Below are 24,201 nucleotides of genomic sequence, written 5' to 3'. Positions count from 1 at the left end.
TCTGTTAGGAGAGTAGTATCAATGAAAATGGCAAATAATATGCAAATACCCGGTCAAGTGGTGAACAGCCACAATTCAGGAGATGTTGATTAGTTCATTTTGAAATTCAAACTCCTAGAAAAGCAATATTTGCTTCTGTTCAGCAATAATGCATTTAACCAAACAAAGGACTCTGCATGCTTTGAGAGCCTGTTAGTGGAATCAGTACTTCAATATCAGGCTCTTCACGAGTAAAGTGACAAGAATCAAATGCAGAAGGGTCATGATTTGTACATAAATGCCACATTCTACCAGGAATTAAAAAACTTCACAGAAATTATCCAACTTATTTATACTGCATTTGTATTGTGTGTTCTATTGATTACTAAGTGGTGTCAGCGTTTGCTTTATGTTTATGTGGTTTGAACTGATATTATTAGGTGAATAGAAATTACAAATTGTTTTATCTCTCTGACTTGAGCTCTGGACCTATATGATATTACACCCATTTTCTTGTGGTTAGTGTTTACCTAGATCATCATCTCCCCATCCTTTTATGTCCAGTATTTCTGTATCCCAGTATTTAATTATGTTTCTTATAAGTAGTATGTAATTATTTTAAAAATCATTTAGTTTGACCAAATTATTTTACAGATAAAAACTACTGAGATCTAGAGGGGTGAAGTGGCTGACTTATGAGAGTCACACAAAGACTTAATCTCTGAGTAAAGAACAGCTCTGATGAATCCAGTCTTACATTCTTCCCACCACATCATGCAAATTCTAGTATAACTGATAATCTTATGTCATTTAACTTGTTAACCCCAAATATTATAATTCAATATAATTTCTCTGAAATATGTTATAATTTTAGATTTTTTTAAAGGAGAACAATTGTTGAATTACACTTATATTAAAAATAGAAACTATTTTCCCTCCTCTATTATCACTTATTTGCCTGTTTATTTTTATAACTGTTTCATTGTTGTTGCTCTTGTTGCAGAGCGCATATGTCCTGTACTACTTGGCTATTGTGGGTCATTCTTTGTCGATTTTCACCTTGGTGATTTCGCTGGGGATTTTCGTGTTTTTCAAGTAAGTACCCTCATAGCATCTGCTTTTTATTTTCTTATTTAAGGTACTGAAATAAATGGTTAACTCTGCAAGAGTTGGGGGAAGGGTGATCTTCTGCAAATCACAAGAGAAATGCACCACCAAGAGTCATGAAGTAGCAAGGAAAATAAAATTAATTAAAACCATTTTTAATCCTATCTCTGAGAAAAATAAGGTGGAATCGTATAATTCTCAAAGGCAATATGCCTTTCCCAAAATGAAACAGTCCTGTGAGCCCATAGGTATCCTGTTAACATGTTAAAGGCTCCACTTACCATCGCTAAGGTTGCAGGAAGTATTGAGGAGAGGCTCTTCTTCCTTCTTTTACCCCCATCCTAAAATATGGAGGTCATGGCCAGAAGTTCAAATGCACCTTGCCTAATTATGAGCTGTATCACAAGTGGATTTGGCCGGTGGAGAAGTGTGGCTACTGAGGCCATGATAGTGTTTAGTCAGAGAAGGAAGGTAAGGCTCCCTTCTGGCCTTGACTCACTCATCCAAGACCAAGGAGAATCTCTGGAAGAAGAGTCAAGTGTCAGTATTTTGCCCTTGCAAACCTGGCATCATCCACCACAGTTATCTCCTAAGACACTGTGAGGAGTAAAATCCCAATGAGGTTTCTATTCCAAGGCTGTGTCTATGTACTTGATTGCATTATATATGACAAAACATTGGTATAACTACTGATTTTGTATTAATGGAGAATTTGAAACTTTAAATCTGTTTTTTTCAGGAATGACTTCATAATGCACGTGAGATAGTAACGTAAGTTAAAGTCAGTTCTAGAAACATCCTAAATTTAGTGTAGTTCCTTTAAATCAAAGGCAGGAGGCGCTACGTTACCCTTTCATGAGAATTCTAATTTCTACATTACAGGGCTGTCTCCTTCAACTAATACTTCTTTTAGTTGCAGTGGTATTATATAAATGGTAAAGAAAAGCTCCTTCATAGGCTCAGACTACAAATAATCCTCCACACTTTACAGATGTGATTATGTAACTAAATATACAGTGATTCATATATAGTATAACAGAATCTTAATTTGATTTTTTGTTAAAATATTATCATGATAATACTAAAGAAGCCTAACCCAAGGGGGGGAATCACCTGTAAACACACCCTTAACACAACTACTATTATTTTTTTCCTTGATCCTTTTTAATCTTTGCCTTTATCTTATACCATTATCATATTATGTCTATATCTTATATAGTCAAGATTCTTATTCTGACAAAGGAACGTAATTGAATAGCAATTTTTTGTTAACTGCATAATAATAATTAAATAACAATAAATAAATAATAAATTAAATAAACAGAATGAGCTCTTTCCATATATGGTTTAACAGGAGAAAGATATAAACAAAGCAATAAGACATAAGGGATCAATTACTAGAATTAGAATAGACGAGTATTTTCAATTATAATGATCAGAATACAACAGAGTAAACACACAGCATGATTAATCTTGGAATGTCTATTCATTTTTCAACTGCACTTGACCACGGTGAATAAATACATCATCATGGCTCCCATACAACTTTGATTAAAAAGTCTGTAACTAAAAGTCTCACCTTTAAAATTTTTAATGTAACCATAAAAAAATTGAAAGAAAAAGCCCCCAAGTTTGTAATGGTGAAACTAATAAGTGTATTCAGGAGTTTAAAGATAAAAAATGTCCAGGGAACATTTCTCCAGTCACTTAAATAAGTGATAGGATGTGAGAGCCAAATCAGCAAAGAAAATAGCAGTATTCTTTCAACACTCATTGCTGTATTAAGCCACTGAAGATGGGTGTTTAAAAGTACAGCACATAAGTAAAGTAAAATATTTCTCAACTCCAGTTAGACCCAGAACACAATTAATCTGGCTGAACCCATGAGAGAATTTGGGGGCAGATTGATTAGAAAGCACCTAATATTGTCCTACTATCTCTCAGTTCCAAAAGCCTACCAAACAGCAACTTTAATCTTGGGAGGAAAACCAGCTCTTATGGATTTATAATCTGAGTGTGATAATGGGGAGACATAAACCGAAATAGCTTGTTCTCCAAAGCACATACAACAAGAGACAAATAGGATATGAAAAACACACATGCTGAGATATCAAATATTCAGATCTAAAAGCAGTCACACATGATTTTTATACTTGTTCTTAATTTTATCTTAAACCTGCTCAAACTAAAAATATCCAGGGCATTTGTGTTTTTTCTTAAAATTAAAGTATGTTTCTGAATCTTCAGATTTTTTTCTTTACATTTGCATTTCATAAATATTAAAAGAAGGTAATTCTGATCTATCATTGGATTTTATCTTTTAATTAGCAACATTTTCCCCAAATTGTTCTCAATGTTCAACATCACCCTTAAGGTCTCTACTTCATATTACAGTGGAAGCTTCTATGATTTATGAGTTTAAGATGCATCATCTGTGTAAACCTGAGCAAAAAAAAAAAAAAAATCATAATTCCCTTGCTTAATTCCACATTCCCAGGGTTGAGTTATTTTGCAAAATCCAAACAATCAATTTCATAAAAATTTCATGAAACCAAAATGAGAAGTTACACCCAGCCCCACTTTTCAGACCTAATGCCCCATTCATAATCATCCCATTGAAACTCACTCTCAACTCATCAAATGTGCCTTATAGGATCTATAAAAAGGAATAACCCTGCAGGTGTCCTCCTCAAACCAGCAGGCTAAGAAAGCCTGCAGAGGAATTTAATGTCACTAAATACACGGGAGGCTGTGGAACTGCCAATACGTAGCTGCTAAAAATCTGGGAAATTACTCATATATACTCATTTTCTTTGCAGGAAAAATAGTTAGGAGCAACAGTATGGAGAGGGATTAAATAGAAACATCAAATTTATTCAGCAAGACTCCTCACTACTACATGCCAATAGTAAATGTCAACAAGAGAGTTAAGATGAAGATACCCCGAGGGGAGACAGGCTTGAGAAAGCCACATAAGTGGACATTTATTTGTGTGCATTTCCTGACCATTTTAAGCAAGTTTGCAATAAAATTCACTTATCCCATCAGTTCCAGTTAGAATTATCAATTGACATTTCTGTGGAAGAATCCTAAATTACTAAATATCTAACTCTTTTTTCTCAGGAAAGCACAGTAATAGAACATTCATTATCATCCATTTTAACTGCTTGATACTCATGCCTTACTTACTGTTAAATTTTGAATATTAATTACTCTTGCCTGAAAGTTAATAGAGATATATGTTGGAAGATGGGGGGGGGGTGTCTTTATTGCATTACATTGTCTACATTACATTACATTGGCCATATCAGCACAAAAGGAGGTTTTCCACTGGGACCTTCCAGAAGCAATACTGATTCCTCTCTACTCATCAGCATTCACTATTATTCTGTCACATCTACATAGTGGATGGATAGATAACACTTTATCTTCTATAGCATCCACTATAATACATCTCCAGCTGCCTTCCTATTGCTCCAAAGAAACCACTAAATCAATGGCACCAAAGATAACCTCCTTTCTCCCAACCCACCCTTGACACAACAGGACACAAAAGATAACTGCCAGTCATATCTTGGTAAACTGTTCACTCATAGAATAGTGGTAGTAGGAAAAGAAGCAAGAATTATGATCAAAAGGGAGTTCCTTAAGGATAAAGATTTTGTGCTAAATCCAAAGGTATAAAGTCTCTTGTCAGAGGGGAAAGATATAAAGAGTATTGGGTTTCAAATTCTTCTAGGAGTTTTAATGCAGTCCATTCCATGATTCCCTCCCCTTCTCCTCACTTGTCTGGTCTATTGTGAACAAAATATGATAGCCAGGTAAAGAAAAATTTAGCATTACACTGAAAGATATGACTCCTTGTACTAATCACAACAGTTATTCCAATGCACATTTTCTCATGCATCAGTAAATTCAAAACAACTTTTACTTTTTTCATTGCTTGCGTCTTTCCTCATTTACTTTGAATGTGACTATAATTACACTGTCTTATAAAGGACTGAACACTGCTCTTCCTTATCCTCTGATATCAGACTGTTTTATGCAATATGCAAAACTCAAGGCAAATATAAATGCTTTCTCATATGACTACAAGCTCCCCAAGAGCACACACATACATACATAGGGTCCCAATTATTTGAAACAAATAGTGTGGCAGATTTACCCCAAGTAAGCTAAAACCATGAAAATAACATCTAGCTTTAGTCTTAAAGTATGACATCTTGAGATTCATACCTAGGTAAATCATTATCTCTTCCTCACATTTGAGTGACACTTTGGGCCAAGACAGATGTCAATCATGTTCTCTTATCCTCCTGCTATTAGAGAATCTATAGTACTTAGGGTTCCTTGTCTTGCAAAGAGTAAGCAATGTTCTGTCTATCTAAATAACTGTTTCTTTTAATCAAGAGGAACGAAGTATAGCTAACATCAGGGTTGTGCTATTTTCTACTTAAGACCTTTCAGATCTGACAGATCATGTTCATTCAAGCAACAAGATATTTGCATTGAGAACAATTGAGCGCATAATTACTCATGTTAAGTTCAGTTACCCTCTTTAGCATCCTATACCTCTCCTTCAGAGCAGTAATCATAATAAGAGTAAATAAACAGTTATTTAGCATATAAGGTCTCTGAAGGCAGAGGCTGTTTTGTTCATCCATATATCCCTAGTATCTACCAAAGGTCTGAACCATATGGTAATGTGTGTTGGATTTTTAAATGGGTACACAGTGATATGTGTTAGATTACTGAAGGAATTTTAATAAATTTAAAGTAACTCTAACTTGCTTCAAAAAGCTGAGTTTAAATGTTGTCAAGTAAGTGTAATAAAATTTTTTTAAACTCAATAAGCAGAAATTATATTGAAACTTTAAGACACAAACTCTTATTATATACTAGTCATATTCTTCCTTTGGAGTCTAATAGTTTATCCAGCTTTAAACCTTCATTTTCTCATTATATAATTAACACCGTACCACATACAGGTTTTAGCTACTGTTGAACAACAGCATAATGTCCAATATTAGGTAGTTAATACCTATAGTAAGAACTTGGCAAATGTTCAGTATGATTCAAAGTATAAGATATTACACAATCTAGCACTTAATGTAATTCTCTGATATAATGGAAAACTACTGGCCACTGCTTGAAGAAGGAAATTGCTCTTATGTAAAGATTTTTAATTAAAAAACATGAGTATCAAGCCTACAAGGTGTCAAACACTGTTCTAGGTGCACAAAACAAATCCTTTAGCACTCTCACTCTAGTGAAAGAAACGGAGAAAATAACAGGCAATCAACAAATATATGATATGTCAGAAGGTGGTCTTAAGAGAAAAAAATAATAAAGTAAGGATAAAAGGGCCAGGGAGTAATAAGCTAGAAGTAGAAGAAGTCGATTTTTGGTTTACACAGAAGATTGAGCATTAACCAGTCCTTTAAACTAATGTTGTATATCAGCAGATTATTGAACTCTACCCGATCAGAAGAAAACCAGGCATGAGAACAGCGGCACTGTGTGATGCATTTATCCATACTCTTTAGTTCTGGATAATGCCAAGTGTCGTTGGTTTAAGGCAGGCAGAATCCAGTAATGAGGCCACAGATATTTGCCCCCCAGTGAGAAGAATTATGAAATGCTATTATGACTATATGCAAAATGGCAGGTCACAGGTTTAATGTACCAGTTGCAATATTGAAGAGTTTATGCAGTATAAATGGGTATGATGTTTCCCATAAGTAATTTTTTCTTTTTAAAGCCTTAAATTTGCAACCTACTTTTATAGTACTATTATAGAACAAGTTATGTTTGGTTTATTTAACAGAGTTTTCTGCTGTCAAATAAAGTAGTACAGGGGTGTGTTTGTGTGTGTGTGTGTGTGTGTGTGTGTGTGTGTGTGCACATGCGTGTGTTTCAGTTCTTCTCTAAACCCTTCCTGGATATAAAGTTCTGCATTCTATCCCTGCTCAGCAAGTTGAAAAATTTAAGATATCCTGTGTTAACTACTTACTAATGGTTGTGCTTCCTGAATGTTGAAAGATGTAGTTACAATAATCAAAATATGTTTTAACAGATGCCCTTATTACTTAAATCGACTTTTTACAACAGATAATTGCATTTTCTTTTGATTCGAAATTTAGGAAAGCATTGTTAAAGTAAAGCCAGACCATTCTCATATTCCATCTTTCCCCAGAATTTCCTTTTCAAAATTCCTGGAATCCTAACTTTATTCCATGAATTAGGAATAATTACTATGATCAGTCATTGGCATCATTAATTGAATGTTTTAGATTTTCACATTATGCTAAATGTTTTTTGACTGGATCAGTTATGGTAAATGCAAGATTTTTATTCCTCTTGGATAATCATTCCAATTTTGTTACAGCCATCCTGCAGGACTCTCTCCATTTGCATCAAAAAGCGGAATAGGATATCCAAACTAATGTTTATTTATGTGATCTTCACACAAATACGTATGTACAAGCTTATGAAATGGAGGAGAAAGGAATGAAAATTCCAACAAATTCTTTAGTGTCCAAAAGGTGGGAAATGGCTATGCCAACAAGCAGTGGCACGTGGATGGGTTTCATCAGATCCAAACCACAATATGCCTTATAATGAGATCAAATTTGAGCCTATGTAGAATTCTGTGCCTGTGTCTGAGCTCCACCATCAGGAGGATGTGGAAAGGGAGAACCACAGAGTTGATTCCAGTTGGAATATGAGAAATACGAAGACGTTGGAAAAAATAGCAAAAGAGAAGAATGACGGAGACTTAATAAAGTCTGTGTCTGTGATGGGTCAAGGACACAGATTCAGTACTTTGTCAAGGGCAGCCTTGGTTCTGACTTCATGCTCTGTTATCCCATTTGCCACACAATTTCTGCCTGGTTACATCAATGAATATTCGACTTTTCATCTGAAGCACACTCCAAACCCTAATGGTTTCTCTTGTAAGAGTCCTTCTCTTAATTAATTTCATGACATTTGGTATAATTAAAAGTGATTTTATCACTCACTCTTTCAGTTATTGTATGAAGTCACCCTGAGGACTGAAAACTATGAGCTACCGTGACTAGAAAACTGTTCTTAAAAATCAGGCAGAAAAGTAGTAATGAGTCTTAAAGATGGGACCAGCCTCACTTATTTCTATATGTCTCTCATCTATTGCTAAAGGAAATAATACAAATATTACCAAAAAAAATTTTTTCCAGGTATGTCAATATTTTTGGCACCGGTTAATGCTTTCTGTTACTTTTTCCTCCAGGAACCTTGGCTGCCAAAGGGTAACTCTGCACAAGAACATGTTTCTGACTTATATTCTGAATTCTATGATTATCATCATCCACCTGGTTGAAGTAGTACCCAACGGAGAGCTTGTGAGAAGGGACCCGGTAAACACTGCATGATTTGCTTTTGATTTGTTCTTAAGGATGTAGTACACATGAAGAGTGAACATGGTGCTATTGTGTTTAACTGAAGCAACTGTTTACATGTGTGATCATATTTACTTTTACAGTTGAGTTTCGCATCAACCATGACATATCACTTCTATATAGTTATTGGAAGTAATTGCTATATGCAGTAGTAAAGGGCTGGGAATAATTCAGTCATAACCAAACAAGAATTATACAACAAATCTTGAGTTTTTACTATGAATTAAAAATTCATTCACATCTGTGGGAAGTTTACTGAGCCCATCTTGTGAACATGGGCAATTTGAGGTGTACTAAGGCAATGCCCCAGTGTGTCACTAATGGGTTACAGGTGTCCTTAAAAGTAATTCCCCTTAGCATCCTGACACCAGGCTGGGCTTGCGCCAGTCAATTTAGCTATGGGTTGCTATGCATTTACTCTAGTAACCCACATAAATACTGTCATATTCTATGTCTGCATAACGTGAAAAGGGTTTAAATACCCCTAACTCACTCACTCTCAGCTCCCAATCTCTGCCGCCGATCCCTATTAACAGAGCTCAGCCGTAAACCAGAAGGCAAGGAGGCCAGGATGGAGTTGTACAGATGTGTTTCTCTGGGCCCAGGGCAGTGGGAGCAGGGTGGAGAGTGCATTTGAGAGCATGAACAGAAGCTATTCAGCCCACAGTAAATGACCAAGGGATATTTTTATTTTTGTTTCTCTGCTTAACTGTGTTATGCAAGCATCTGTAGATAGCCTCATCTTTCAAAAGTGGCATTTGACAGTTCTGCCAACCCAAAGACAAAAATGCGTGAAATCTGCCCAGAGCATGCATCCTGTGTGACAGTGGCATGGCATGGGAAAGCAGCTTAATTTGGCTTCTAATGAATCCACAGTGTTAATAATTTTTGCAGTGCGAATATATCCAGAAAGGTATGATGGTCCATCTCTTAAGATCATGGCATCTGTTATCTGAGAGTCTTATCTTACCTACAGAATGTGACCCAATGGGTTCATCTTGATGAGTTTACTTTTTGAATGTCAACTGATTTTAATAAACATAATTTCATTTCCTTTAGTCTTCCCAAGACCCCAGGAAAGGGTGGATATTATTCTCATTATTAACTGAATAAATTGAGGCTCAGTGAAGGGACGTGTCCTCTGTACTGTGGTTAGTTAGAGATGGGATTCAAACCCAGACCTGTCTCACACAAATCCCATCCTCTCTCCTATATACCACATGGAGCTCTTGATTAATTTCCTTAAGAAGATGTGTTCTTAAAGAAATAGTCTCAGCCATTCCCAAGTGGTAATTGCCCATAATTGGGCATGTATACTATGTTTCATTAGGGAAGCTGACACCTACTAAAATGTAAAAGCAATTAACTAAGCATCTCTCATCAGAAAAGGCTCAAATTTTTGGTTTCCCATACAACATTAAGTGTGGAAATCCTGACAAATTACAGTCTGTATGGAGTAGGCCTGGAAATGGCACTTTAGTCACTAAATAATCATGGGAGCAACACTCAGTCACGTTATGAAGTATTGTAAATTCTTGAGTAACCTCTGTCCCATCTCTCTTGTGAGGGTTTCATACCCCTGTATCATTCCACCATCCCTCTCTCTGGCTCCTAGGGTGTAGGGGGCTTCTCATCCATTGTGAAATCATACTAAACCTATTATCTTCCTGAAATAGTCTAAATTCAGGATTTTTCTGGATTCACTATTGAATTACAGAAGCCATTTAACCTTATCCATCAACGAGAAAAATAAAAACTGCCCTGCTTACTTCCAAGAACTTGTCCTGGAGTCCCAAAAGTAGCACAAAGCTTTAATTTTTTAAGCTTTATTTTCTTCATTTCAAGAGTGGGGGGTGGGGGGTGGAGAGAGAGCACACATGCGCACATGAGCATGGAAGGGACAGAAAGAGAGGGAGAGAATCCCAAGCAGGCTCCATGCTGTCAGCACAGAGCCAAACACAGGGCTTGATCCCATGAACTGTGAGATGATGACCTGAACCTAAATCAAGAGTCAGATGCTCAATTGACTGATCCACCAAGATGCCCCGAAGCAGAAAACTTTTAAAAATTCCCAAAGGCACAGTATTGCAAATGATCGCTCACACAGTTGCTGCTAACTCTTGCCCTATAACTGACTTCCTAGGTCTCTGCACTTGGCTTCCCTGGTCCATTTATTAGTCTATTCATGGCTCTTAACAGTGGATGTTTTCACTTTCATAGGCTACTTTAGGGGCACACATGTCTATCTGCTCTGCCAGTTACCATGCATAGGCTGCCTCCTAGCCAACAAGTCAGCCCAGCTCTGCCTTGCAGCTTCTCTCTTGCCTAGAAACCTATAATAAAGCCTATAAGCAGATGTTTAGGGACCCAGTTCAACAGCTCATCTCCTGGGAGAATGTGTGAGCATAGGAGAGCCAGAGAAATTAACAGGAAGCTTTCTTCTGGTATGGAGGAGTGAGGGTGGCTCTGTTGCACACATTAGGCAATCTCAAAATGACATAAGTTTGAAAAATGGAAAGAAGTTTATCTTTATGACATGACTAGCACCTGGTTCTGCCAATCAATATATTGTTAACCTAACAGACTTGTTATTTTTAGCTATGCAAGAATAAACTTCCTAGGGAAAAATTGTAAAATCTTGAAAGGCAGAATTTAATCCAATCAATCAAGTGTTGTCGATCACCCAAAACTCGAATTTTAGTCTTCAAGCTGAACTACATTCATAGAATTGGGGGAAGATGGCTATTTATGACGTCTTCTTCACAATGCCTACGAATAGACTAAGCCTCATATGGAAACAGCCATTGCTGTTGTATTGCAACCAAACATGTGGGGTTCAGTCCTTTGTTTACCTATTTCCAAGTGTTTGTGGGGTTTCTTAACGGAGAACACAGGAGCAAAAAGTCTGGGTGAAAAAGAAGCCTCCTCTCCTCTGAGGTTAGACAAAATGAGAATAAGCCACCAATAACAAGCCACTGACAGTGGGAAACAGGGAACGTCATAATGTGTGAACACAATGTGCCCTCTTTCACATTTCCAAAAGTCTGTTTCTTCCATAAAACAAAATTTGGAAATTCATGCCTTTTACCAAATATATATAAATAGTGTTGACTAAACACAAATGACTACAACAACAAAAATTAATTCATGTTTGTAAATTGTGAAGCATACACTTGCCCCCCCACCAAAAACTAGGTCATTTGGTTTTAGTATGTTTTCTGTTTGAAAATAGTCATTGTTTTCCAGTGAGATCTTGTTAAATCTTTTCTCCAACTCTCTGTATGCAAAACTTGGGGCTGCTCTGTCTAAGCAAAGTTCAAGAAAGGGCAAGAAACAACCTTCAAGTAGACATGTCTTCTATGTTATTTATTCATCCTTGAAACTGCTTATTTAGTATTTCCAAGAGAGACAACAGTCTTGAAATCTGTGCTGTACCTCACCTTGAAAACACATATTCCGTCATTAATGCACTCAGAGAAGCCCAATTTCTTAAGTATCGTTTCCCATCCAAAGACAATGAAATTGAATTGCAGTTGAAGCTATAAATTCTGGAATTGAGAAGGGAGAAATTTTCCCTATTGTGATATATTTACATTTACAGGGGATAAACAAGAACTAGGAGAAGTTTGACTAGGAAAGTCCCATCTTTCCTAAGAGTAAAGTTCTTCACTGCTTAAAAAGGCAGAAAAAATAGCATCCAAACACCGAGAATCAGGTCATCAATATATTAGTAAGTCACATGCAAAATTGTATATTTAAATGTTACTTTAAATGAATCATTTGAAATATTGCATTTTTCTTGAAAGAGTGACATTCCAGAAAACACTAGATTATGGTTCTCCATAGCCAAGAAGACTGGAGATAATAAAAGCCCAAGAATAGACCCCCCCAAAAAAAATTTTTAAAAGCACAAGAAATTTTTGAAAAAAAGAAGTCATTGGACATTGTCAATTACATATATCTATTGAAATTACAACTAACATAAAAAAATAACCACAGTCATAAATTAAAGTATATTTGCCAGCATTCCATTTATCTGTGATTCAGGTGTATGTCTCCTTTAAAAAAACAACAACAACAACAAAATATGTAATTTTTAAACCCACTTTTTCTCTTAAGCAAACTAAAAGCAGAGTTGTAGATTATTTTTTCATTCTGACCCAATTCTCAGGTCACCGAATCAGCAGTTAAGAGGCAAAAAGATTTTCCTTCCCAGTGCCCAAGGGAATATATTAAAAAGAAAGTTATTTCTTGTAAAAGGAGGCTGCATCATCCCAAATGCTGTTGCACTACTTCTAGAAGAGTTTATTTCGTTGGGGGGCAAAAGCAAACAATGTTCTCACTCCTCAGTAGGGAATCCCTACGGACTTGCAGCCCCTTTCCCATCAAAGTAGCTAGTTTCTTTCCTTGGAATTTTTTTGGTTAGGCAGATTCTCTCCTGTAAAACCAAGGGTGAGAATTTCATTCCTTGACATTCTTTTTTTAAAAGTTAAACTCAAAATAACTCATGGCACAAATAAGGGCTGAATAGAGCCTCAGTTTATTGAGTGATGTGAAAATTGCCCATTGTCATTTGTGTCATTTGAGTATTTCATTTCCATAATACCTAAAATTTCATTTTCTTGTTCCATCTGCTTATTTGATGATCTTCATGTAGAGTCAGGAGGCAGAATTAAAAGCATTGTTCTTACTGCATCTAAAGGAAGCTGGCAGCATACTTGTCATTTTCTAGGAAGAAATGTCTCTCTGAACTTTTTATCTGGGTCTGAAAGGGACAATACAGGGAGATTAGTTTTTACTGGGAATCTGGGCATTTTGCACTTCAAAAGCCAAAATAATCGAGACACATTTTCTATAGCCTCTTATATAAGCAAAGTCTGAAAAACAAAGTGGATTTCTTCTAATTCTAATTTGTTCAGGACAGCTGAGCCACCAGACTATGTCAGAACTTCATCATAGTCACAGAAAGATAGGTTTGGAATGATTGCTGAGATCTAAGGCACCAGAGACAGCTGAAAGCCAGGGTGGAAACTAGAACCCTCCTACCCAGCCCAGAGGAGACTGGTGCAAGGGAGGGCATCTCCATGTGAGAGAGGTGACAGGGACAGCAGAGTTTTTGAGATGAGAGGTCAATGCAGGTAAAACTAGATTGGAATTATCCAGTTTAGTAGCCTGTGGAAGAAATTAGATTGGGAATGAAAAAGTATGATGGATTTGAGGGATGATGCAGAGAGCATGTTGCCAAGATGTGGTAATGAAATGAAATATCCTACTCTGGTCATTTATGCCATTTTGTTTTACTTACACATCAAATCAATAAATGATATTTTAACCAAGATTATATGGTTTCCCATATGGGTTTGAAGCATTTACTACTAAAATGGCTATAAACATCAACCCAACCTCCAGTTTCTCTCATCTGGCCAATCTGGGTGGTTCCTCTGCACAGGAAATCAGTGACTTACAAATGGTACCTTGTGATGTGGTTTGTGTAGCAAGGCTTCATGTCAACGTTTACAGCTAGTTTCCCCTGCTTTGAGAAGGTTATCATGCATTTTATGCAGAACTGCTTATAGATTTTATTCTCAAAAGCTTTTAGTTGAGATAGAACCACTCTGTTGGTTGTATGAAGGAGTTTGTACATTGAACCAACCCTGTTGGTTCATCGCTATAATCGCTGTGCTTAGCTGGATTGCTCCAAATTGGTCTTGCTGATCTTAGAGGATCTCAAATCCTGTAGTTCTTCTACTTACTTAGAGATTATTCTGTAATGTTGAGCAATTTACTGAAACCCACTTTCCTAATGTGTAAAGTGGAGATAATGATAGCACCTTCCTCATAGAGTTGTGTGTGAGGGTTAAATGAACTGATACACTTAAAATGCTCAAAACCAGGCTGGCACATAACAACTGTCAAATGTTATCTATTATTACTTATATTATAGTTGTTACCACAGCCATGAGGCCTTAAGTACTTGTCATTTTCTAACTGTGCACCTAGTTTCATTTCTGTGTTATATAGCATAGGAGATTGGAAACACAGAGCATTTGTAAATTTTGCTTAAATCCAAAAGGACTAAGTGTAAAAGCCAAATGCAAAAAATACTTAGAGGTTAGTAAGTCAGAAATAACCAAAAGAGCGGTGGTCTGAGAAAATAAAACTAACTCAGTCATGGCTTGAGAACTTCTAGTGAAGAGTGACATAATATCCTCATTATATCATATAGAGAAAGACCCTTGAGCGTAGCAAGTTGTTAATTTGTTTTCCTTCGTCACATTCCTAACAGGCTTTTTTTTTTTTTCCATCATGTGTGTATCCTGCTTTTCTGTTTACTATGGCTTTGTTTTCTGAATACTTCCAGAGCACTTCCTTTGCCAATGTGTGGGTCATCTTCCAATGTACTTATCTTAGATGGGACTTTTATCTCCAGTGCTTTTTCCCCCCTAAACACACTGAATCATGACTATAGTTCCACAGATTCAAGCTCATTTTCTCTGAAGCTTTATCAGAAATCAGCTCAGAATTGCATGACAGACTCGCATTTAATTGAGAATGTTACATCCTGAAATTCCTCTGCAGAAAGATTGTGGTACTTCCTTACAAAGTTATTTAATGCTGACTTTCTGACTGGGGGATTCTTCTCCTTCATTCAGCTAGCTTTAAAGACTGTACAAGTTGACAGTTTTCAAGTTGATATGAGTGCCTTTTTGCTCCTCCATTTATCAACTGCACTGGCATCTTGACAAAAAGTACTGTAATTTCTCCTCATGAGGTTTTAGTATACATGTGACTCAAAGTCGGGACTTCTCCCACCGCATTGTGAGTCTCCTGGAACATAGATAATTAGGATTATCGGCACTGGAAGGCCAGCAAGTAACTAAAACAGGAGTCAGATACTGAGGAAATTACATCTATACCCTAAATCCACTCAAAGAGGGGCCCATGGAAAAACAGCATCAGGATCCCCAGATACTTGATAGAAATGCAGAATCTCAGGTCCTATGTTAGACCCTCGGAATCATAATCTCTATTAGTAGGGCCCAACAACATGCGTTTTAACAACCCCTCCCAGTGCTTTTTGATGCATGCTAAAATTTGAGAAAATCACCCCCATAGGAAGATCACCACTGTATACTCTTTTGTTATTACATTTGAACTGAACCTATTTTGGAGGGGTACACTATAAGAGGCTTTCAGGAACTCATACCCATACCTTTTCGACTTCAATATCAAGGAGTAGATTAGAGGGAATTTTCAAGCTTGTAAGATATATGAAGGGATAAAGAGGAAAAATTAAGCAATATTCCTTTTCTAGTTCTCCATGTATCAAAATCACCCTCTCACTTCAAGAGAAGAGAGCTGGGAAAATTACCAGCTTAAACGAATGTCAGTCTTATTTGATCCATCCTCCCTGGTAGACAAACAAAACTTTGCCCACAAATTCACAGCACTGTTCACTCCAGTTCCAAATAATTCAGGGAAGATCAGGGAGATGAGCCTCCATTTCCCAAAAGTTTGTGCCCACACAAGACAGAATGATCTACAAGAGGCAGAACAAGCCAGAGATGCAGTGCCGGCTGGTGCCCTGTTGACGTACATATATATGTTGGCCAGCTCTTCCTGGAACATTCAGAGAAGAACAGAAATGTGATTTCTAGAAACCTATCAGACTCCAACAAAATTAACTAGAAGATCAGAGTCCTTTTTGTTTTGGCTTTTAGATGTGGTTAGCCTATTTCTCTCCTACAAAGATTTTCTTCTCTGCATTTTTACTCATCACTCCTTCCCATCTCCTACTTCTTCTGGATGGTTTCACCCCAGTTTTCATCTGTGAACAGTTCTGGCTGTCTGTGTGGAAGTGGCTAGAACACAGACAAAGTTCTAATCCAGGGAGCCATTCACAGGAGACTGCATTGCCCCTACAGGTCTGACTCCTGTCTCCCAAGGAAGCCCCACATTGACTCTGAAAGTATAAAATCCCTCTTTCAATGGCCCTGGGCCCAATATGACATGTTTCCCCGGAGAAACCAGAAGCAGACCTTTCCAGTATTTCCTGATCCACACATCCAAACACACCCTCAAATGACACAAAACATTTCTTTGGAGTAGGTCTATTGCAGCTACACAAAAAGTTCTACAGAGAAGTTGCCCTGAAAAAAGTAATCAAAAATCACCCTCATGGGAAGATACTGAGACCTTGACTATTTAGAAATATCATTTAGAAATAAAAATACCTGGGTCTCCTGAGTGACTCAGTCGGTTAAGCGTCCAACTTCAGCTCAGGTCCTGATGTCGCAATATGTGAGTTTGAGTCCCACGTTGGGCTCTGTGCTGTTAGCATGGAGCCTGCTTTGGATCCTCTGTCCTTCTCTCTCTGCCCTTCCCCTACTCTCATTCTCTCCTTCCCTCTCTCCCTCCCTCCCTCTCTCTCTCTCTCTTTCTCTCTCTTTCTCTCTCTCTCTCAAAAATAAAAATAAATAAATAAACATTGTTTAAAAAAAAGAAATGAAAACACCTCAGAAAAGAAAATTTGCACTCCTGTGATAGAGCAAAGTAAATGCTAGTTTGAAAAGCAGACATATTATAGGCAGGAAAAACCTCAGGTAAAAACAAGAAGGTGAAAATCTTCACTGAAACCTGAAATTTGAAGACATGAGGGGTCAGGCCAGATGTAAGCTACCTTTAAAATAAATAATTTAGGGGCGCCTGGGTGGCGCAGTCGGTTAAGCGTCCGACTTCAGCCAGGTCACGATCTCGCGGTCCGTGAGTTCGAGCCCCGCGTCAGGCTCTGGGCTGATGGCTCGGAGCCTGGAGCCTGTTTCCGATTCTGTGTCTCCCTCTCTCTCTGCCCCTCCCCCATTCATGCTCTGTCTCTCTCTGTCCCCAAAAAAATAAAAATAAAAAACGTTGAAAAAAAAAATTAAAAAAAAAATAAATAAAATAAAATAAATAATTTATATCACATTCTAGAGACACATTCTCATTTCTCCCTCTAAATTTTGCACATTTGGAATGCAATTCCATGGTTGATAGGTTGGGGAAACAGAAGACATGTCTAATAGCACAAAATAATCAGTCACCTAATAAAGAAATTGATTTAAAGAATACGAAGTTTTACTTAGAGATTTACAAATTATTCTCCTTAAAATGAAAGCCTAAAGAGAGAAGCAGTATAGTGGAGTTGTATCATAGTAGGGGTGTTGGGTATTAACATTAGCCTATTAAAATAAAATTCGCAAATCATCAAATTATGCTCCAAAATCCCTTAATTCATCTGTCAAGTACAACATACGTTCCTGTACAGAAATGCTTATGCACATGAAAGTTTGAGGACACTTTGGGTTGTTTTTCTGGTCGTCTTTCTCTGCTGGGAACTCATTCCTTGCTTAAAAATAGCTTCCAGAATGATAAGGGACCACTTACAAAAGGGAGACAATGGCAGTGATAAATAACATCACTAATTTTCCGCTAAGCCTTTTTGGAAACTTTATAGCACTGATATTGCTTTAGAAGGAAAGAAGAGCAATAGGAAAGATGAAAAAGTAAGTCCTTGACTCTAAAAATGTAAAATAATTTACCTTTCTTTGATTATATACCAAAACATTCACATATCTCATTCTCCCATAATATGTCTCAACACACAATCCACAACTTCAAATGATTAAGTAAGGGAAATAAAATGCTTCTCGACATCCCTCATCTCATCAGATCCAATATCTCCCATTTTGTTTTGGTCCTATAACTGGGTAAAATAATGTTTACAATGAATGAGAAATAAACACATACCTCCAATCATAACACAGAGAATGGGAACATTTGTAAATTTTTTCACATAAAACTAAAAGCTAATTATGAAAACCCTTCTTCAATAATAATACTTTAAAACTATCCTGAAATCAGGGGTCCCTGGGTGGTTCAGTTGGTTGAGCATCCAACTTTGGCTCAGGTCATGATCTCACTGTTGGTGAGTTTGAGCCTCGTGTCGGGCTCTGTGCTAACAGCTCAGAGCCTGGAGTCTGCTTCAGATGCTGTGTCTCCCTCTCTCTCTCTGCTCCTCCCCTACTTGCGCTCTGTCTCTCAAAACATAAATAAACGTCAAAAAAATTTTTTTAAAAATTTTGTAATGCTTTATTTTTTGAGAGAGAGAGTGAGACAGAGTGTGAGTGGGGGAGGGCCAGAGAGAGGGAGACACAGAATCCAAAGCAGGCTCCAGGCTCTGAGCCATCAGCACAGAGCCCGATGCGGGGCTTGAACCCACGAACCATTAGATCATGACCTGAGCTGAAGTCGGACGCTTAACAGACTGAGCCACCCAGGCGCCCTCCCAAATTTTTTTTAATAATAAAAAAATAAAAATAATAAAACTATCCTGAAATCAAAATTCTTTCTCAAAGTTGGGGGTAGACTGATGAAGTGCCCATAAAGTAGGACCTTTTTCAATCATTTGAGAGCATGTTTTCTCTTGATTTTGTGTTTTCTAAAGAAATGCTGTTTGGAATGGTGGGGTGGGGAGAAAAGACTGAGTATATTTGACTCAGACAAAAGCCTGTTTTCTTTTAATTGAAATGATAAGGGAAGCAGCAAAAGACATACTTTTAAATAGGTCTCATAGAAAGATGGCCATTGTAGAAAAATGTTTCAATTGCATCCATAAATAGTACTTCAATGGAGAGCATCCCTCTTAATGTCACATGCAACTCAATTTAGCTGATAAATAAGTCTTGCATTTCTCCCTTATGAGAAAAACAAGTGACTATGGATTTTAATAAGCTCAAAGGCCTTGAAAAGTTCTGGATGATTTACATGTAGTGTAGATAATTGAAAATGGTGAACCATTGTTAAAGAGTAACAAGCAGGTATATTACCAAAACTAAACTACCGCATTTATAGGTGACTGTATTTTTAAATACATTATTGAAACATTATCTCAAGACTGGGAACATATTAAGATAAACTGCAAATCGTGATGAAAGGTAGCGTTTTCAGAAAGAATTTTTGTGCCCAGTTTGAAGATCTCTGTTGTACCAGGGCTAATGGGTATAAATGACAGGGAATAGTTGACCTTGGGGATGCTACCTTCTAAAAATCCCAAAACTTTGAAGAACATCACAGGTTCAGGAGGGCACCCCACACCCCGCCAGGGATCCCACCCAGCATTGTAAGTTTTCTATTGGTATCAATAGCCTGACCCCTGCAGACATTTGCAAGAACCATAGGTCTGTTAGGAAAAAAGGACCCTGGAATTTATTTGTTAAATCTTGATTAAGCAGCTCTTGTTTGGGCAGTTGAGAAATAAATTAGGAATTAAAATACTTTCAGATGAACAACATTATAAACACTACCCAAAGCCATATTCATTTAGATTTAATTAGCACCTACTGCTCACCTACTGTATAAGTATCACTGGGTTTAAATCCTGTGGGTAGAGATAGAAAAAACAGCAGAGACAAAAAGATGATCAGGCAGACACATATTTAACAGTAATTACATGTTTACTCAATATGTAATCTAAATGACCACTGAGTAAAATTTAATAAAAGATTAACCTGGTAAATTTAACCAATATAGGCCACAAATCCTTCTTATTCAGGGTTTGTTTTTTTTTAATGTCTTTTCCTTCAAGCAAATTATCTAGAGATTGCTTATCGATTCCTCTTCCCTGGCTCAAGTAAATATAACTTTGCACCCTTCCTTCTGTGCTAAAATGAACTGATGAGAAAACATTTTTAGAAGCTTCAGGGAAATATAAATAATCATGCTTAATCACTCAAAATCACTCTGAACCTACTGCAAAACTTTATTTCTACTTTAAAACACGACTTAGGAATAAACTTGCCAACTTCGACTTGATAGAGTTAATATAGAAGCTGAACCTATTCACCTGATATTCCATTTTATCAATGAAAGAGAGAAATTGCAAGTATTTTTTTTTGTAAAAGAGGAGAGTTTTTGGTCACATATAAAATGTATTATGAGAATGAAGTATGCGTTGGCTTGGCCCTTGCCAAAGGTTTCCAGTGGACAAATCTTACCTTTGGCAGCCCTTCCCTGGCCCTTCAAGACACTAAGTTTCTTGGAAGTAGGATCTATGTTTGACAGCTGTAATCTTCCAGCCTAATGCCTTCCTCCAGCACAAGAGTAATAAGCATTTGTTATGCCACATTCCAAATCTGCACCTCCTAGTATCCTCCACCCTCCTTCCCTTTCATTTCTTCAATTCTTCTACTCTAAATTTTCTATGAATGATAGGATTAAAATGTGCAATCCTTTCCAGAGGTGTGACATTTTAATAAGGAAAACAATCGTAAGCTAAAGAAATGAAATTATGTGGCATTTCAGACATCATGAAGATGGTGGAATAAGTTCTCAGAGGCAAGATGATATTCCCTAGCTCCCTTTTAGACCTGGTAACATACCCATAGGGCAAATGGTATCAGGAATGGTTCGTGGTAGATTTTTCTTTTTTTTTTTTTTATATTGTTTATTTTATTTATTTATTTTTTTTTGTTTATTTATTTTTTTTTTAATATATGAAATTTACTGTCAAATTGGTTTCCATACAACACCCAGTGCTCATCCCAAAAGGTTCCCTCCTCAATACCCATCACCCACCCTACCCTCCCTCCCACCCTGCCCTCCCTCCCACCCCCCATCAACCCTCAGTTTGTTCTCAGTTTTTAACAGTCTCTTATGCTTTGGCTCTCTCCCACTCTAACCTATTTTTTTTTTTTTCCCTTCCCCTCCCCCATGGGTTTCTGTTATGTTTCTCAGGATCCACATAAGAGTGAAACCATATGGTATCTGTCTTTCTCTGTATGGCTTATTTCACTTAGCATCACACTCTCCAGTTCCATCCATGTTGCTACAAAAGGCCATATTTCATTTTTTCTCATTGCCACGTAGTATTCCATTGTGTATATAAACCACAATTTCTTTATCCATTCATCAGTTGATGGACATTTAGGCTCTTTCCATAATTTGGCTATTGTTGAGAGTGCCGCTATAAACATTGGGGTACAGGTGCCCCTATGCATCAGTACTCCTGTATCCCCTGGATAAATTCCTAGCAGTGCTATTGCTGGGTCATAGGGTAGGTCTATTTTTAATTTTCTGAGGAACCTCCACACTGCTTTCCAGAGCGGCTGCACCAATTTGCATTCCCACCAACAGTGCAAGAGGGTTCCTGTTTCTCCACATCCTCTCCAGCATCTATAGTCTCCTGATTTCTTCATTCGTGGTAGATTTTTCAATGGCTTAAAGGTAGGATATAGGTTGTGACCCACTGTTGCTTACATTGCTTCCATGGAGCAATAGCTGATTTCCTTTCTACTTCTCAACCCAAAGCCCTTCCCCTGTCCCAGCACAATAGAACATCTCAAAAACACTGACTACCTGTTGTAAGGTTGGTCTTTTCTAAAACAACAACAAAAAATTCCAAAGCAGTTTTCATATGGAGGCATTCTTTCCCCCGTTGAATGGTTCTTAAACACACTGACACACAATATTTCCCAGGCTGTACATATGGGAAGAATTTTCTTAAGTGTGTTGAAAGATAAAATTGGAGGAGCGCGTGAGTGGCTCAGTGGGTTAAGCCTCTGATTCTTGGTTTCGGCTCAGGTCATGATCTCTCTGCTCATGGGACAGAGCCCTGCGGTCAGCCTCTGCACTGACAGCATGGAGCCTACTTGGGATTCTCTTTCTTTCTTTCTTTCTTTCTCTCTCTCTCTCTCTCTCTCTCTCTCAGAATAAATAAACATAAAAAAAGAAAGATACAATTGGAATAAAATCCACAATTGAGTATCTTCTATAGGATTTTGAGGCTGACTTAATTTATTAGACTAAAGAAAATTTCTGCTCTGCAATTCCAATTCCATTTTTAATCACAGTACTATAAAATATCTTCATGCTATTTGATGGGAAACATAGATTTGTCTGATGAGTATACCCAATTAAGAAAACTGTAGGATCTGTTCCCTTGATAGTGACATTATTGCTCAACAAATTTTATGTTCTATTGAATTATGAGCAGATAATGACACTAAATGGTGATAACGGTTTATCTGAAGCCAAAGCAGATACTATTGCTTTTATTTCTTAGAATGCATATCATTCACAGTAGAATTATCTCTTTGTAGTCCATATTAATGAAGAAAATAAAATAGAAAATAATTCACAAATTCCACACATTTCTGGCTTGGAACATTTGTTGTATTACTTGGGAGTGATCTAGTTATATTTGAATATAGATTATGTCTTGCAGTTTTGGAAATCATTACTCTAACCAAAATTATAGTATTGTGACCACAGCCTGGAAAAATAGCCAAAAAGCTATTTAGCTTATTTGAGCTCAGAGTGAATCTTTTAATACCTCATTCTGCTAAGCAGAAAACTATCCCAGAATGATGTGAAGCACTAACCCTCAGCAGAAGCCCTGTCTGTCTGTTGAATACCTGGTTCACCCCATCCTTGAGGGAAAGGTTATGATCAAGTCAGAGATAATATGACTACACTTTATTCATCTTGATATTCAAAGAGTTAGTATAGTTCCTGGCTCATATTAGGTGCTCTGTAAATGTTTGTGGAATGCAACAGAATGACCTTGAATATCTCAGGCACATGATTCTTCAGTAGGAACTTACATTAGAAACTCCTAAAATATTTTGAAAATACAGAAGGGAGATGAGGTCTGGTTATGCATATTTTGTAAGTGTCCCCCAGGTGATACAGATAAACAACCCTAGTTATGAACCACTGACCTAAGTGGTAACCAATTTTATAAAATTTTAATAATCAATTTCATCATCTAGATATATCCAATCATGTCCATGATAAATTGGGGGAGGGAAATAATAGACTGGTCATTTTCAGAATTTTTGTGAACTTTTGAGCCATTTGCCCTCCAAAGAATATCTTACCCTGAACCCAAATATAATTGATCCTCATTATTGACAGATCCATATTTGCAAATTTGTCTACTTGCTAAAATTTATTTATAAGTCCAAAATCCATATTCTCAGTGCTTCCATGGCCATTTACAGATATGCACGAAGTAGCAAAAAAACACTGAGTCACTTGACGTACACATTCCCAGCTGAGGTTGAACAAGGCAACACTCTGTCTTCTTATTTCATCTCTCATAGCATAAATGTCCTTTTCATGGTCTATTTAAATGCCATGTTTTTCATACTTTGTTGCTTTTGTTGGGTGATTTCACTGCTTAAAATAGCCCCCAAGCATAGTGCCAAAGTGTTGTCATGTTCCTAAGTACAAGTTGGCTGTGATACACCTTACAGAAAAAATAGGTATGCTAGATGAGTTTCCCTCAGGCAGAAGTTATAGTGCTGTTGGTCATAAGTTCAATGTTAACAAATCAAGAATATATATTAAATAAGGTGTCTTTAAACAGAAACATATAAAACAAAGTTAGATATTGATTGGCTGATTAAAATATTTTGACCAGAGGCTTATAGGAACCTAACCCTCTGTTTCCCCTAGGAGCAATGGCTCAGCATTTGCTAAATCAGTTTTTGCAGCAATTTTATAGAACATAACTAACTGTGAGTAATGAGAATTGATTGTATGTAAAACCTGAAGCCAAAGCTGCTGTGGATGACACAGAACCACATCTTTGCACAGGGCTGTCATATTCATTCTCTTCCTCTCCCTTCCTCCACAA

General features: G+C 37.1%; 1 protein-coding gene across 1 annotated transcript in view; it reads left to right on the top strand.

Annotated features, from left to right (window-relative positions):
* Positions 1-24,201, top strand: part of CALCR (calcitonin receptor) — a 60,429-nt gene that overhangs the window by 17,709 nt on the left and 18,519 nt on the right. Inside the window, exons 5-6 of the mRNA XM_042927578.1 lie at positions 983-1,074; positions 8,357-8,483. Coding sequence (XP_042783512.1) covers positions 983-1,074; positions 8,357-8,483 — 219 coding nt within the window. The remainder of the gene's footprint in view (positions 1-982; positions 1,075-8,356; positions 8,484-24,201) is intronic.

Source organism: Panthera leo, chromosome A2 (genome assembly GCF_018350215.1).
Source record: "Panthera leo isolate Ple1 chromosome A2, P.leo_Ple1_pat1.1, whole genome shotgun sequence".
Classification (NCBI taxonomy): Eukaryota; Metazoa; Chordata; class Mammalia; order Carnivora; family Felidae; genus Panthera; species Panthera leo.
Note: the sequence above shows the minus strand (reverse complement) of the source record. Positions and strands in the feature narration are given on the sequence as shown.